The 16191-nt window shown below is 39.1% G+C and overlaps 1 protein-coding gene across 2 annotated transcripts; it reads right to left on the bottom strand.

The window, feature by feature from the left end:
• Nucleotides 1-1429: 1429 nt before the first annotated feature.
• Nucleotides 1430-13438, bottom strand: LOC118403510 (neuroglobin-like; the record flags this gene model as incomplete). Of its 2 annotated transcripts, none has more annotated exon segments than XM_035802606.1 (3): nt 1430-1642; nt 4562-4831; nt 12988-13438. In XM_035802606.1, coding segments are annotated over 2 exon segments (386 nt in total), but the record flags the coding sequence as incomplete, so codon positions are not given.
• Nucleotides 13439-16191: the final 2753 nt, after the last annotated feature.

The raw sequence follows: 16191 nt of genomic DNA, 5'->3' as shown, positions 1-16191 counted from the left end.
CAGAAAGAAAAATAAGGGAGCTAAGGAAACTCGTGGTATTCAACAAACACTCTAAAATATCAAACACACGTTTAGCTGATGCTATACTACTAGAATATATCAGTGATATAATAAAACAAAGCTTTAACTTGAACTTAACAAATTAGATTAAAGAAGTGCCGAGAGATGCTAACTACGTGTCTGNTAAACATTGAGTCAACGGGAAGGTAGTAAAGTCTACACTACTGCCACCATCACATTAGACAGTAACAAAATAGAAGGAATAGATTCACGATTAGCGCTACTTCACCTTTATCCGCGAGGTAACCTATATTCGTTGTTTTAAAATAGACAGGGTGTTTAACGTTAGTCGACAGACGGTGGTTTCAAATTGAAATCCATTGAACATATTGCAATAAGAAATCACCGTCTGTCGACCCTGTTTCTAAAAGCAACTAATATAGGTCACTTAAATAGTGCTTTGTTCTAAGATTCTGAAATAAAGTCGGACTGTAAAAAATTGCTTAGTCCTTCTTGGCGAAGACTGGAGCTGAACAGTCGAAAATACCAGTGTCCTGCTGCATTTCATCTTTACACTATAATAGAGTTTAGAGTTTATTGCAAATTCTTGCCCGTGGGCTAATTGCAGTTAACATAAAAAGATTCAAACAATGTAAGATACAAAATCACAAGTGTCTACTCTAGTTTAAAGGTAGTAAAATCTAACTCTAGATCCTGGGTTATTGGGTTCGACTCCTTTTTCGAAGACAGTGGAAGACGAAAGATCCCACCTTTTCTATTATGTGTGGGTTTTGTGATGTTAGCAGGAGAACTGATTTAACTATAATAACCATCCATAGCAACCACTCACAAAGTACAGAACTTTGCCACCAATATGTGACACTGCAAAATTTTCCTACTACACCTGGACAACCTCTCCGACCAAATTGTTGACAGACTGGGCACATTCAAGAGCAAGTTGCTGCCAATCCAGATATTATATTCCTGTCAAGAATACCGCGAACTATGACAGGAACTAGAAAGAAAAGAGAGAATCCCTATCTACCGACTCTGATCACGATTTTCCCGTAATTTGACAGAGATTAGAATCATCTTTATTGAGTCTTTGACATACAAATACAAGATGAGAGACAGATTAAAATACCTAGGTCAACCCTTTTGGACTTACGACGTTCAGAGGGTGCAAGGTAAGACATTGAAAAGAACAATTGTGTGCATCAGACTGCTGAAATACAAACTGTTTTAAAATTCTGTAAACATATTGCACAAGAAAATTGCAAAACTAATATATTGCACTTTTTGAATATTGCACTATTTCATGTAAGGTTGCAACTATCAGCAGCTTGAGAATAGACCCAGAGGTTTTTCCCACCCAACTGTAATTCTTGCACAATATATAACATATCATGACACACTTACGTCGAAGTAGCTTGGCTGCACGCCGTACTTGTGGTGGAGCGCGCCGAGCTCGGTCAGTACCGGCACCACGGCAGTGAGGTCCCCCAGACTGTCCACAGCCCCGCCCACGGCTTCCATCACCCGCTCCCCGTGCGACCGCATCCGCTGGTCTTCCCGGCTCAACTCCCTCCCATCGTCCGCGAAGTAGAAGAGTTTCTTCAGATCAGGGTCTTCCTCAAATATTCTGTGGGCACGACATTAATAGTAATAATTCAGTAAGAATTCGTTATCACTGTTAACTGATCTTATCTGACAACTCTTATATGTAAAGATGGACTCTCATGGCACCTGGGGCTCCGGTGCGGCACTGCGGGGTTCGTTCACTGCGGCACTGTTTTTATATATTCGCGATTTTTTAAACTTAAGGTATTGCGTATTACGTAAAATTATGACTTAGAAGACAACAAAACACACAAAACGGAGGAAAATTAATTCTTTATTTCTGAAATTCGTTGAGTCATCTACGAACCCCGCAGTGACGCACCGGTGCCGCAAGTGCAGTGAGAGTCCACCCTAACGTTATATATTAAATTCATTTGCGTTTGCGACCGCATCCGTACGCAGCGACACCTATGCTGCAGTACCACGTGAACCAGTCAGAATTGCCCTGAGGAAGGTGACAGATAGATGGCCGCATCAAAACATGGTAATAAAAAAACGATTAGGTAGAAATAGTCTCCTTATTCTTTTGGGATCCGTAGGTGATAAGTACCGCCTCCGTACGAACTCGTAGGGAATCCGATGGATTTTGGAGCACGCAGACACGCCGTAGAACTTTACGTACATGCAAAACTTTGTGTGCCATCGGGCTGCGGATTTGCCCCCCGTACGTTCCAGTACGGACGACGTGCCTGCCCTGTACAGCCTGAACGTTTTCAGGAATACATGGCGGACGTGGCATCCCGATAGCCGTACGGACAAATTGCACGTACGGCGGGCTCTGTAGCTTAAGATTATTCACGCCAACCTGTCGTCCAGATTACAAAACACCGCACGCAATTAAGAATGAAAGACAGTTCAATAAATCAATCAAAACGCGGCCCTATAATGCAGGGAACTGAGGTCAAGAGAGCCTGTGTACATGTGTAGTGACCCTACGGTGTGTTTCGGTCAGGGTGTGATGTAGTCTGTAAAGGTGGTATCTCACAGCACTTGGGGCACCGGTGCGGCACTGCGAGGTTCGTTTAGTCTCTACCAGACTCCGGATCGCTGGAAAAATCGTAGAAATGGAACAAATCAGAGGAGTAAGCCGGCCAGAGGAATATAACCGGCCAGGTATAAACAGCACGCGATCGTCGGAGCTGTTCCCTGGCCGGTTATATTCCTCTCTATTTGTTCCATTTCTACGATTTTCCAGCGATCCGGAGTCTGGTAGAGACTAAGGTTCGTTCACTGCGGCACTGTTGTGTTCTTTTCGCCGATGTTTCTAATTCGCATATGCGTAATACTAAAAAGTAGACTTAGAAGACAATAAAATACACAAAACGTAAGAAAGTTCGTTCTTTATCTCTGAAATTCGTTGAGTAATATTTCGAACCCCGCAGTGCCGCACCGGTGCCACAAGTGCAGTGAGATACCGCCTTAAGGTAAGGAGTACCGGCTGGTACAGAAGATCAATATTGCGGTCTTTCTCTATATTTTAAAACAGACTTCTGTGGATTAAGATCAGGCCTTACACCAAAAAATGGGTGATAAAGCTCTCTACGAACAGACTATATATAAAACTTTGAAATGATGTCGCTAGTTCACCTTTAACCGCGGGGTAACCTATGCTCGTAGGGTATTTAGAGATGCCAAATTGACCGACGATGGTCCCAAACTGCAACATTTTAAAAATGTTCCAAATAGAAACCACCGTCCGTTGACTTCATATCCTTAAATGCCCTGGGTTTTTTTTTAAACAACGGATATAGGTTACCCCGTGGATAAAAGTGAACTAGCGTTATCGATTGTGAACCTTTTTTTGTGCACATTAATTCCCAGTCCTCCTAATATGATTTAGTTTTCCGTATATGTTAAGCATTTTCATCAACATTCATGTAGAAAACAGATAACAGACTATTTGACATTTTTCAGGTCATCAAAATACAATTGTGTTACAAGATTTCTTGCAGTTCTGTTTGAAACGATGTTTTTCAGACATCAAACCTTGTACGGCTTGTTGTTCATAAACACTAGGAAGCGAAATTATAAGGCAAATGCGGTGTTATGTCTTTGTACACACATGTAGGTCATTCATATACATATATGTATATGCTAGGTTTTGTTCTCAAGAATATCTTTAATTTTTGGACCAAAATCTTGCATATTGCACATTTAAAGGGTCAGACTTGATTCAGTAGGTAGCGCTAGTTCACCTTTATTCGTGGGGTGACCTTTATCCGTTGTTTTTAAAAACAGCACATTTATTTATTTATTTATTTATTTATTTATTAGGATTCTCCATTTGGAGGGTATGGCGAAACAGGTGTTAATAACACCTTTTCAAAGCCGCCATACACACATGTGCACATGTTCGCACATGTCTACACGCGGCGGGGTTACACCGCCCCTTACGGGGTGATATACCCTTTCGCTGGCTGATACGGTATGGAGGTTCGCCAGGCCTCCAACCGGGTGATTTGAAGTGAATCACCAACTCCAGACAGAAGGGTTTGTTCCATCTCACACCGCACCATCGCACGTGTGGGGGTTCTTTAACGTGCATGGGGTGTGACTCTCCCCATACACGGGACCTCCATTTAACGTCCTATCCGAGGGACGGCCCTAGCCGAAGCTAGGTACTCATTTTTCACCTGAGTATAGTGAGGAAATCCGTGTAAAGTGCCTTTCCCAAGGACACAAGATCGGTGACACGCAGCGGGATTCGAACTCGCCACCTCTCGGTCACGAGGCACAAATCCCGCCGCTGCGCCAGACGATCTCACTAAGGAGTATTAAGTCTGCGGACAGTGGTTTCAAATTTGCAATATTTTCAAAAAACGTTCCGATTTGAAACAACCGTCTGTCGACTTCATATCCCTAAATACGTTTTTTTACAAACAACGAATATAGGTTACCCTCGGATAAAGGTGAACCAGCGTTACTAGTATGCTAAGCTTACTTCATGAAGAGGTCCACCCCCCTCTCAACCGGGTCCTGTGCCAGAATGGCCCAAGTCTCCTTGATACCGTGGACCTGTTCCTGCGTCAGCGGGCCACCATGCCCTCCTCCCGGCTCTTTCTCCCCGCCGTACCCGTTCAACTCCGTGCCCTCCCCGTCCGCTATCGTGCCCATCGTATATATGTTGCAGGCGTGTGGTAATAAAAGACTCAAGGACGTTTCTGGGTTGAGTGTACGCTTCAGTCACCTTGCCGGGACTTAGCTCTAACCCCTGTGCGAGGACAGAGAAACTACAGGTTACCGTCAGGTCAACTGACATAAAACATGTCAGACGTACTGTAGAATTACCACCTGACCTGATCCGGACAAAACATCGATTTTTCCAACAACTTCACACAGTGAGGAGAGCAAATAAACTCCCGCGATAGAGCACGTGACATCGTTTGGTGTCAGAAAACACTTTTATATATTCCTGACGGTGGTTGCACATAGCTTTAAAGTAACGATAAAGCTAGAGTGATGTACCCAGTATATCCCTCCACGGTGTTGTGAGACCGTCACACGTGCACGGAATGAATATATTCCTCCGCGGCTATGCAGGACGTTTCAAAGTTCACCTTCAAAACAAAGTCACCTGCCGCGCGTCGCAACCATATTCGTGTATTAATGGGGATAAAACGCTCCCTAACGCACTAATGATATGCTTTAACTCCAGATTGTCGGATATAAATTGGCTGACACAATTGCGCGACTGTTGAAACAATTCGCAATGAAAGGCAATCGATTTTTGTGAGCTTGCGGCAAGTAAATGTTACATGTGGTTCAGTAAGTGTTCAACGAGATGCGTTTCTGTTGCGTAGTAGAATCGATTCCGCGCAATACAACGTGTGTGTTGCCTTTAGTTCTAACATTTAGGAACAATTTAACTGAGATAAGTAACCATGTAAAACAGTGACTAGTATTTGTTTGACTTTGTAGATATTTTTGTTCGACTTTCAAAATGTTAAAAACATGTCTAACGTTAGATATAATGTTAGTTTCCAACATATCTAGTATTATGTTCAAATTTAATCTTAAATTGCCTGACAAATTTAGAACCAGTTAAAGTGACTTAAATATAATCTTATTTAAGATAGCCGAACGTAGACTATAGCAGGTAATTTCTCTGTATAGATGGCATCCACGCGCTCATTAATTTCACCTGATTTAAAAATATATTATATATATTAATTCAGAGATGCTCAACATGACGAGGAAGAAATGGGAAAAAAGTTGTGCCGTAGCCTAATGATTGTTCTTGTAGAGACACTTTGGAGGTTGTAGAAGTTACACAATTATGAATGTGTTAAAATGTTCCTCTTACATTGATAGAGAACTAAATACAAAGATTGCCAATACAAATTGGAAATGAGATTTTATTGAACAATACATTTTAGGGTCCGTTTGGACCCCACTCGGTCTGGCGTTTGAGGGTTAATTAAGTGGGCTTCTAAAACGAAAATAAGATACAAATAAGAAAAAGTGGACTGGCTGAACTTGAACTCGACTGATGCACTAGCTTTTTGAGCCAATTGCCGCATCAAAATAGTAGGACCATTTGAACAAACATAGACCTTTCGTATTAATAAATTTTATTCATTATTTGATTATTTATCAATAAGGATTCTTAGTTATTATAGAGCGCAGTTTTAGATCACGCAAACGACAACAAAAAATCGACATATTTTGCATAGTTAGCTATATTAGCGAAGCAACAAACGTTGTATTGGCACTGCATCATTGCGTTCTTCCATTCTTGCGTTCTTCCACGGAATACTCTGGGCTCCAGGCATTTGCCGAATAAGCGCTAAAATGCAAAAAAATGTATCACGTTAAAACCTTCTTAATTTCGTAAAATTCTATTGAGAAGTTTGATGCCTATATTAGAGTATTACATGAATCAAGAATGCCTCCTAGCAGTCCATATTATCATTGCAGAAGAAATAACTAATGATTGCAAAGACGACATGAATTGCTAGGCGGCGTCAATGACACGTGGCAAATACCCACATGACCCAATAACATTTGTAAATTCTACAATTTTACTTTTTTTGGGCTTGTCTATAAATAAATGAAGGGGAATACTATCACAGCAATATGCATATGATTTTTTTGAATTTTTATATGTTCCACTACTCAGAAACATACTAGTTATACGGATTTTTATAAAAAACTATTCCCGTCTAGTAATAATAATGTATGTTTGATAGATATCGAATGAATTCCGTGTATTTCTTATTTCTTTAGTAATGGATCGTAAGATGTAAAATGCTTATGTATTCCGTTTAACCCTTATGGATTCCGTAAAATTGTCTTAGAGACTGACATGATATGGGTTTCTAGGGAGTCTCAACAACACATAGGGATTTTACACATACTCCTACACAATACTCCTACAATTGAAACTTTCATACCTGTTAAGTATACAGATTAGATTACATAGAGCACAGAAAATCACACACAAAAAAAAAAACTCTAAAAGCGATCTGTCATGCGATGTTATTGTTTTCCAAACAAATCAGTCAACATCGAGGACTAGATGTTGTAATGAGGTTTGTTTATTGTTTTGTTTGTTTATTTGTTTCGCACTTTAAAAACGATATCAGTAAGTACATATAGTGAATTGTGAAACATAAACAGTGCTAGGGAGGCCGAAAGCAAAAAGCTTATGAAAAGGCCTTCCTATATTAACTTATTACATTCATATAAATTTAACCAAAAAATAAGTATGAACCTAAATAAGTATGGATAATAATTAACGGAAATCATGGAATGAAAAACATATTACACAAAATAATTAAACGTAACTTAGGAAACAATAAATGAATATAACTATAGATTGAAAGTTAACGTTACCAGAACAATACCAGAAGGTTGCGTCACTCGTACTGCCAACTTTCACTATCAAATAAATTAATTAGAATTCAGACGAAATTTACGGATTTAGTACGACTAAGAAGCAAACGAATTGGACGGGGCTTTTAAAATGTAAACGTATTGTAAGAATTGTGTGTATTCGTTGAAATCAGTATGAACTCCGTAGTGTTCATTACTTTCTTTTTCCTTACAGTATTTGATTGTAAGAGTTCTGTAAAACATGCATTACTCCGTAAGAGTATGGCTGAAAACTTGGTTTTATTTGGAAACGGCCGGAAATTGATGCGCGCGGATGTCATCAACATGGCCTAAGTGCATCACCCAATAAACTTCAAACCCGAGTTCGCGTCCAGCCAGAAAGCTTCTTTCCTTAGTCGTATTTTTTTTCTTTTTAAACATCCATTTAATTTATATAACATTTTTGTGTTTTGATTAGAACAGAAACCCGGCTTTGTGATTTCTTTGTCTTTTCAAACAATTTAAGTAAATTAAAAATTGTATGAAGTCCTTACATTTTGTATGTTTCTCAGCAGTACATCTTTCAATTCGTATGAATACTTAGGTATCCATTTGATTGTAAACAAGGATATAGCATGTAATAGTCAACCTCATTACCACATTTATTCCTCTATGTTGACTTTTTTGTTTGAATATGATAACGTGTCTTTGATTTCACATCAAAAATCGGTATTAAAAGCTTTTCTGTTCCCTTTGTTTGTTTTGCTTTATTTATAAGCATTTAAAGCCTTGAAACTCAAGTTGTAAGCATTACAACGGTCATTGGGGCATTCAGACAATCGACACGAGTCGACGTTGATGCCTCCTAGCGATTCCTGTCGTTTTCGCAGCTATCAGTGATTTTTCCGCAATAATGTCTTGAACTGCAAGGAGGCAATTTTGATCCATACAGGGAACCAGGTACTCACAAATAGGAGTGTCTACGTATTCGTGAGAATTTTGCGGAACTCATGAGGGTTTTCCGGAATATGTTCAATTCTCGATTTCATAAGAGATTTACGAAATATATATACATTATTTACTACAAAGTATAAAGTTACAGTGTATAAATTCAGTATAATTTGTTTCGAACTCTCGATCGTGTTCTTTTCGCAAAATTCTTATGAAAATCTAGGTACCCCTTTCATGCGAAAAAGTGTCCAAGTTTATCTAGGTAGGTTCATTTCAAAATTTAGTCCTCAGTGTTGAATTTGTATGGAAAAAAATGACGTTTCGGTTTCATATTTTTCCTGTGTTTGATTTTCTTTTTTTTTTCATTTATTGTGTTCAATGTTGGAAAGAAAAACTGTAAGCTTTACAGTCATTGGTGCATGGTGTAATGCTTTGCAACCATATGACGTTAAATCACGAACCATTGCTGTTGCCGCGCTGCGTGCCTTCGAAGCGGGGTGTGTTACGCCGATGGGCAGTTATACCGGTTAAATAGATACAGATACAGATGCAGAAATTGCATTCGCGGGTAGCGAAACAACGCCGTGTAGCGAAGCGACTTCGGTCAAGTAGCGAAACGACTGTATCGAACTGACAATGCGGCGAAACCACAGGTTACCACCAATGGTAGTGCACGGCAAAAAGTGATGAAATTTAAAGGGTTTCGAGTGTCATGGTTTCAGTGTACATGGCTCATATTATAATTTGTTGTGCTATAACTAACATGGTCGAAAAGACAAGCTTAATATGCTTTTGCTGAAAATAGTTTTGTGACTCAAACGCCGTTTGCCCCGGCCATCTAACTTTGATGATGTCTATGGGCCGTATTGCTCATAATGATTCACTCGTCGGATCATTGTGAAAGGATTTCCTTTATTTTTTTTTATCATATCCATACCGGTTTTCCCTTTACGAACATATTAGTCATTCGTGTGTCTAGAAGATAGAGGATTGGCTTAATTTTTAATTTAAAAAAAAAATTCCCAATTTTGATCATCATTTCCTACATGATAATGCTACTGACCCCCCCCCCCCCCCTACCCCCAGAATTTCAGTCATTTTTCCTATTAGGCCACAGTAAGTAAGTTATATGATTGCATTTCCTGCCGCACGATCCAGATGTATAAGATCTGTAAAAACAAGATGGGTAAAAAAGCTTTAGGCTAGCGCATGATATTTTCTTATTATTGCCATTCGCTTGTTTGTTTGAACATTTTTTTATTCATGAGAAGCTCAGATCGGCCTGCAGGCCGCTTTTCATTGAGGTCATGAGGGAGGTCAGGGTCAGATAAAATATAACAGAGATACAGTTTACATTGAGTCCTAATAAATTTATCAACATATATCATTACATATACATGGTACAAAAACAACTAATAGAGCAAAAGGGTTCATAGTCCGTGTCCGTTCGCTTTGCTCATTTCTTTTACTTCAAGAGTCTCTTAAAGGACGTCATATTGACCATCATAGGAGAACAGGTCAGGCGAGTATCAATGCGCCCCTGTTATATAACTTTAGTTCACCTTTATCCGCGGGGTAACCTATATCCGTTATGTTGCTATTAAGCATGGTATCCAGGGATATCAAGTCGATGACCGGTAACGTTAACCGTTAGTTTCAAATTGTACTATTTTCAAAATATTGCATTTTGAAACCATCATCTGTCGACTTGATATTCCTAAATAAAGAGAACGGACAAAGGTTACCCGACGGATAAAGGTGAACTAACGTTAATTCACAAATGTTACTTGCTGTGGCCTTTAAAATGCAACACAAAGGAACAAAAAACTAACGTCTATCTCGTGAAAGAGGCGATGACGCACAACTGACGTAAATTGTTCTTTGTACACTCAGGAGTGTAATCTTTCCCAATTAAGGGCGCTGTTGGCGTGCAGGGAACAGTGAAATGATTTGCTTCTAAATGAAACTTTTCTGATGAGATGATAGGCTGGAATTCAGCCGATGCTTTTTGGTTCCAGGTCTAAAATGCCCCAAGATAAAAAAAAGGAACGCTATCTAAAACGTTTTGTGTGCCGTGTTATCTTTTAAGCGATATTTTACATAATCTACCACATTTCAATTACATGTATAAAACTAGAGTTCCACGAACACATACCTTTGCCAAATAAACCAGGTTTGTTATGTAGAATGTGTTACTCATTACATTTTATTTTATATGCCTGGAGTTGGTTCCCATTGCTTATACAAATTAGATCCCTATTTACATAATAATATTAAATTGTATCAAGCATCACTTAAGTTATCAGCATACCAAAATCATGATGATCCTTTCATCCTTCTTGAAACCGGCTCCTGCAGTTCAAGGAGCAAATTAGCTGTTAATTTGCATAACTAGTATCTCATTGTGTAAGTTTTTACTAAGGCTATCTACATACCAAAAATCATGACGATCTGTCAACACGTTCTTATTTTCCATTAATTATGCAAATGAGATCATCATCTGCATAATTAATAATGTATTGATATTTCTTTCTTTCTCAGCTACAAATGTGACAAGTTTGAAAGTCCTATAAAGGAATGCAGTGGATTTACAAACTTTCCTAATTAATTATGCAAATTAGCTGCCAATTTGCATAATTAGAATTCCATCATGTAAGTCTTCCCTTTGGCTATCTACATACCAAAAATCATAACGATCTGTCAACACGTTTATATTTTCTCATTAATTATGCAAATGAGGCCGTCATTTGCATAATTAATATACATTGATATTTCTCTCTTTCTCATCTATATATGTGACAAGTTTGAAAGTCCTATCGTGAAATGCAGTGGATTTATAAACTTTCCTCATTAATTATGCAAATTAGTTGCTGATTTGCATAATTAGTATTCCATTATGTACTTTGTTACTTGGGCTATCTACATACCAAAAATCATGACGATCCATTAACACGTTCTCTAGTTATTCTCGTCCAAAGTTTGAAAGGAAACCGGAGCCTGCAGTTCTAAAAAAGTTCCAAACTCACAGTACTTACTCTCTGCCCCAGGGGCTATCTACCACTCAAAAATCATAACCACAGCATGTCCAGGACACGAGATATAAAAAATTGAGGTTCTGCTGCAGTACCTTAGCAAGCCGCTAGGGGGTCCATTATCGAACTTGACCTTCGTTTTCTCGACCCCTACCCACCTACCAAATATTATCGGGATCCATCCAAGGCTTCTCGAGTTATGCTGTTAACAGACAGACACACACACAGACACACACATACACAGACTCACAAGCCCATTCTGGCAAAGGTAATTAAGAGTTCATAGAAATCAGTGTTGGTTACTGTATTGTATGGTACTGAATTCAGGGAGGCAAAGACGTCCGTTGTATAAGATTTTTGCAAAATTGGAAATATTCTGGAGAACAAAACCTTTATGCGAATGACATAAACAACAATTTCTAAGCATATTTATTACACATTATTATTTTTTACTTCTGGTGTTTGTGAAATGTGCAAGCTAGACCCTTCTGTACTAATACTGTAAAATGTATACTGGTTTGAAAGATCACATGCTGCAATTATGTTGTAACCTCCCTTCCAACTATTTGTGGTATACAATTCTATTATGTCGATCTTACTTACGTATACGTTGTTAAAAAATGGTAGGGAAATCTACTTTCAATATTAACTTAATGTGAAATCATGGATACAATGCCGAGAGACTCCCAGTCTGCAGCCCTGAAACAGGCTGGGAACCAGGCTATCTCTTTTGCGTTTGTTGAGTCCAGTAATTGTCTTCACCTCGATTGCCTTCCACCGATCCAATTCGCGGGGATATATTGGAACTGACGTCATTTTAACGATCGTTTGGTGCTATTTTTAGTATCAAAGGTGTCACCAGTTATTGGCTACTTGTTTGTTTTTCCACTTGTGAACATAAAATGATGTAGCTGCATTCGATTGAGGTAAACAGAAACTCGGGAGTTGCCATTTACTACTAGATATATATCAAGGAATTTTAAAGCCCCATAGTGTCGGGCCTGATAATTTGAGAGATGGAATGTAGAAAAACAGCTTGCGTTCATACATATCACCTAGCAACTGTGTCAACCGCTCATTGATATTTTTCGGTGCACCGATTTTGTGGGTCGCGAATGTGGCCAAGATTTCTAGAGCAGAGAGAGCACTAAAGCGTTGGTTGCTAATCTGCTGCATTCATGGCAAGTTTTGAAATGTACATGGTTGGGCGTCTTAGATAAAATATACGCCAGTAAAACGGCCGACATGTATCGTTTCAATACGTGCGTGTCTAGTTATAGCAGAGAGGTATACACACACACACACACACACACACACACACACACACACACACACACACACAGAGGGAAAGAGAGAGAGACAGAGAGACAGAGGCGGAGAAGAGACGGAGACAGAGAGACAGAGAGACAGAGAGAGGCAGAGACATGCAGACAGAGAAACAGACAGAAAGGCAGACAGAGACACACAGAGAGAGAGAGAGAGAGAGGCAGAGAGACAACCTCACATCGTAAGAAACAAACACGTAGTCTAGCACTGATACGAAGGCAAGGAAAGAAGAATCATCACCTACCCTCTCACCATGGTCTCAGCCCGTCCAACAACTTCAAGAGCGCGCCACGCTCGGGTAAACCGCACCCAGCGTGAAACTTGAACGGTGAGACAAACCCCACATAAACACACAGTAAGGCCTGGGTACCTGTGCTGGTCATTAGTATCCAGTCCGATGATAAGGATGGATGACTCGCTGCTGTGTCATGACGGGAGAATGAGTGATAGGCACGCAGGCAGACACCCTCAGCGATTGGCACCGATTGAGAGGACACAGACTGAGTCACGTGCTACATGGAATATATTACAAAGTTTCTAGCTAGGAAGGGTTAGCGTGAATATTAAGCGTTCTTATTAATAGTTAATGAATTTGTCCTAGCATAAAAGTTCATTTGTGTCAGTAAATGACATGAAAGAAGACTACACTTTGTGTGACCAACACTTCAAATAGTTGGGACTTACCCAAATAGAGACGGGGGGGCGATACAAGTTATCCGACCCATTGCAGCGGCCACGTGCCTCTAGCTTAACGTAATATGAGTAAGCCCCATATATTTGAAGCGTTGGTTACATTAAGTGTGGTCTTCATTCATAGGCATTCATTTTGATTTGCTCATATTATAGTTTGTGCATAACAACATTGTGGATCACGTGTACACTAAACGAATAACCATCGTCTTCTGATGAGGGGAGACAGCTCACTCACTCACTCACTCACTCACTCACTCACTCACTCACTCACTCACTCACTCACTCACTCACTCACTCACTCACTCTCTCACTCACTCTCTCACTCACTCTCTCACTCACTCACTCACTCACTCACTCACTCACTCACTCACTCTCTCACTCACTCACTCACTCACTCACTCACTCACTCACTCACTCACTCACTCACTCACTCACTCACTCTCTCACTCACTCACTCACTCACTCACTCACTCACTCACTCTCTCACTCACTCACTCACTCACTCACCACTCACTCACCACTCACTCACCGGGTTCGAAATCACAGTACAATCTTCTCCCTTTATATTACTTGGGTACCTAGCCTCGGTTACGGACGTCTTTCGGACAGGACGTTAAATGGAGGTCCCGTGTCTTAGGAGAGCCACACCTCCAGCAAGATCCCACCACACCTCTGGAAAAGATTAGTGGTCCTTCCCGGTATGAGAGAATCACTTGTATTCGGATATGCAGCTTGCACTAATAAGTAAAACCTGGTGTATATGTATTATGCCATATGCAAAAGACGGTATATCGGGTAAGTAATAATACAAACAAGGACTTACATATAATGCAATTGGTTAACCTCAATTCCATAGTTAAAGAAGAAGATATGAAGAATATGAAGAATCTGTTGTCTGCATACAGACGGGTGAGTCAATTTTTAAAATTTTCCAGACCACTTAGATCTCACAATGAAGACATTTTTCCGGACGCTCGCGTTAATTTCAAGGCTTCCTGAGGACGCCATATACATAGTCGAATCAACAAGTCCTTTAATAAGACGAGCGCATATTCACACCGCCCTCACCATGTCCTCAGGTTAGGTTTATAGTACTTTCGCGTGGACTCAAAGACTACAATTCATCGCTTGTAGACGGCGTACCCGCTGATAACAGGCTTACAACTTACATTCCAGCCGAAAGGTTTGCGTCATAGCGAGTAATTCCTGTTGATGGCGAGAAGAGATACACACACTTAGTGACGCTGTTGCGCCTACAGAACGCGCTATCACTTCTCCCCATCTGTAGGCACCTTAATCTCTTCTCATAAAACACAACGACTTGTACGGACCCCGCGAATGTGTCGACTTATGTGGTATCCCAAACATATGTCTGTTACTGCAAGATAACATAACGCTAGTTCACCTCAGCCGCGGGTAACCTATATCCGATGTTTTTTTAAAATGTCAAGTTTTGTTTTTGAAAATTGAAATTGAAAAGTTTGTTCACTTTATCCACGGGGTAACCAATATCCATGGTTTTTAAAGATTGAAATTGTAATGTTTCACATTATCCATTTTTATTCACCTTATCCACGGGGTAACCTATATACGATAATTTAAAAATGGCAAGTTTTGTTTTTGAAAATTGAAATTGAAAGTTTTGTTCACTTTATCCACGGGGTAACCTATATCCGTAGTTTTTAAAAATCAAAATTATATTTTTTCACCTTATCCACTTTTATTCACTTTATCCACGGGGTAACCTATATCCGATGTTTTTAAAATTACAATTGTAATTTTTCACCTTATCCACGGGTAACCTATATCCGATGTTTTTAAAATTACAATTGTAATTTTTCACCTTATCCACGGGTAACCTATATCCGATGTTTTTAAAAATTACAATTGTAATTTTTCGCCTTATCCACGGTAAACCTATATCCGATGTTTTTAAAAATCACAGTTGTAATTTTTCACCTTATCCACGGGGTAACCTATATTCGATATTTATAAAAATTGAAATTGAAATTTTTGTTTTTAACTATTGAAATTTTTGTTCAACTAATCCACGTGGTAACCTATATCCGATGATTTAAAAATTGAAATTGTAATTTTTCACCTTATCCACGGGGTAACCTATATCCGATGTTGTTAAAAATTGAAATTAATTTTTTGTTTGTTTTTATGAATGAAATTGTAATTCTTATTCACCTTGTCCACGGGGTAAACTATATCCGATGTTTTTAAAAATTGAAATTGATTTTTTGTTTTGTTTTGTTTTCAAAAATTGAAATAGTAATTTTTGTTCACCTTACTCACGGGGTAACCTATATCCGATGTTTTTGAAAATTGAAATAAAAATTTTGTTTTTAAAAATTGAAATTGGATTTTTTATTCCCCTTATCCACGGGTTAACCTATATCCGATGTCTTTGAAAAATAGGATTTCAACGATCATTAACAGTCGAAACGGACTGTGATTGTAAAGTGCGTCATTTTTGTCGTTTATTTATATGATTATCTTATCATTATAAGTTTGATGGTCTTGTTTCATCATCATGCATGTTTAAATATCTTATTTTTCATATTGTACAAGTGATGACGTCCACGTTGTGTGAAGGCTTGCTATATAGGTTGACTTTGAATCCTTTTAGTGACCGCACCAGGCCTAGGTCATCCATATACTGTATGCAACTAAAAAGCTTTTAACACTTGATAACATATGAACTGTTGCTTGCGAATATTGCATTGTATATTTGGAATGGAGTTGCATT

The sequence above is a fragment of the Branchiostoma floridae genome, chromosome 1 (genome assembly GCF_000003815.2).
Source record: "Branchiostoma floridae strain S238N-H82 chromosome 1, Bfl_VNyyK, whole genome shotgun sequence".
Taxonomy (NCBI): domain Eukaryota; kingdom Metazoa; phylum Chordata; class Leptocardii; order Amphioxiformes; family Branchiostomatidae; genus Branchiostoma; species Branchiostoma floridae.
Note: the sequence above shows the minus strand (reverse complement) of the source record. Positions and strands in the feature narration are given on the sequence as shown.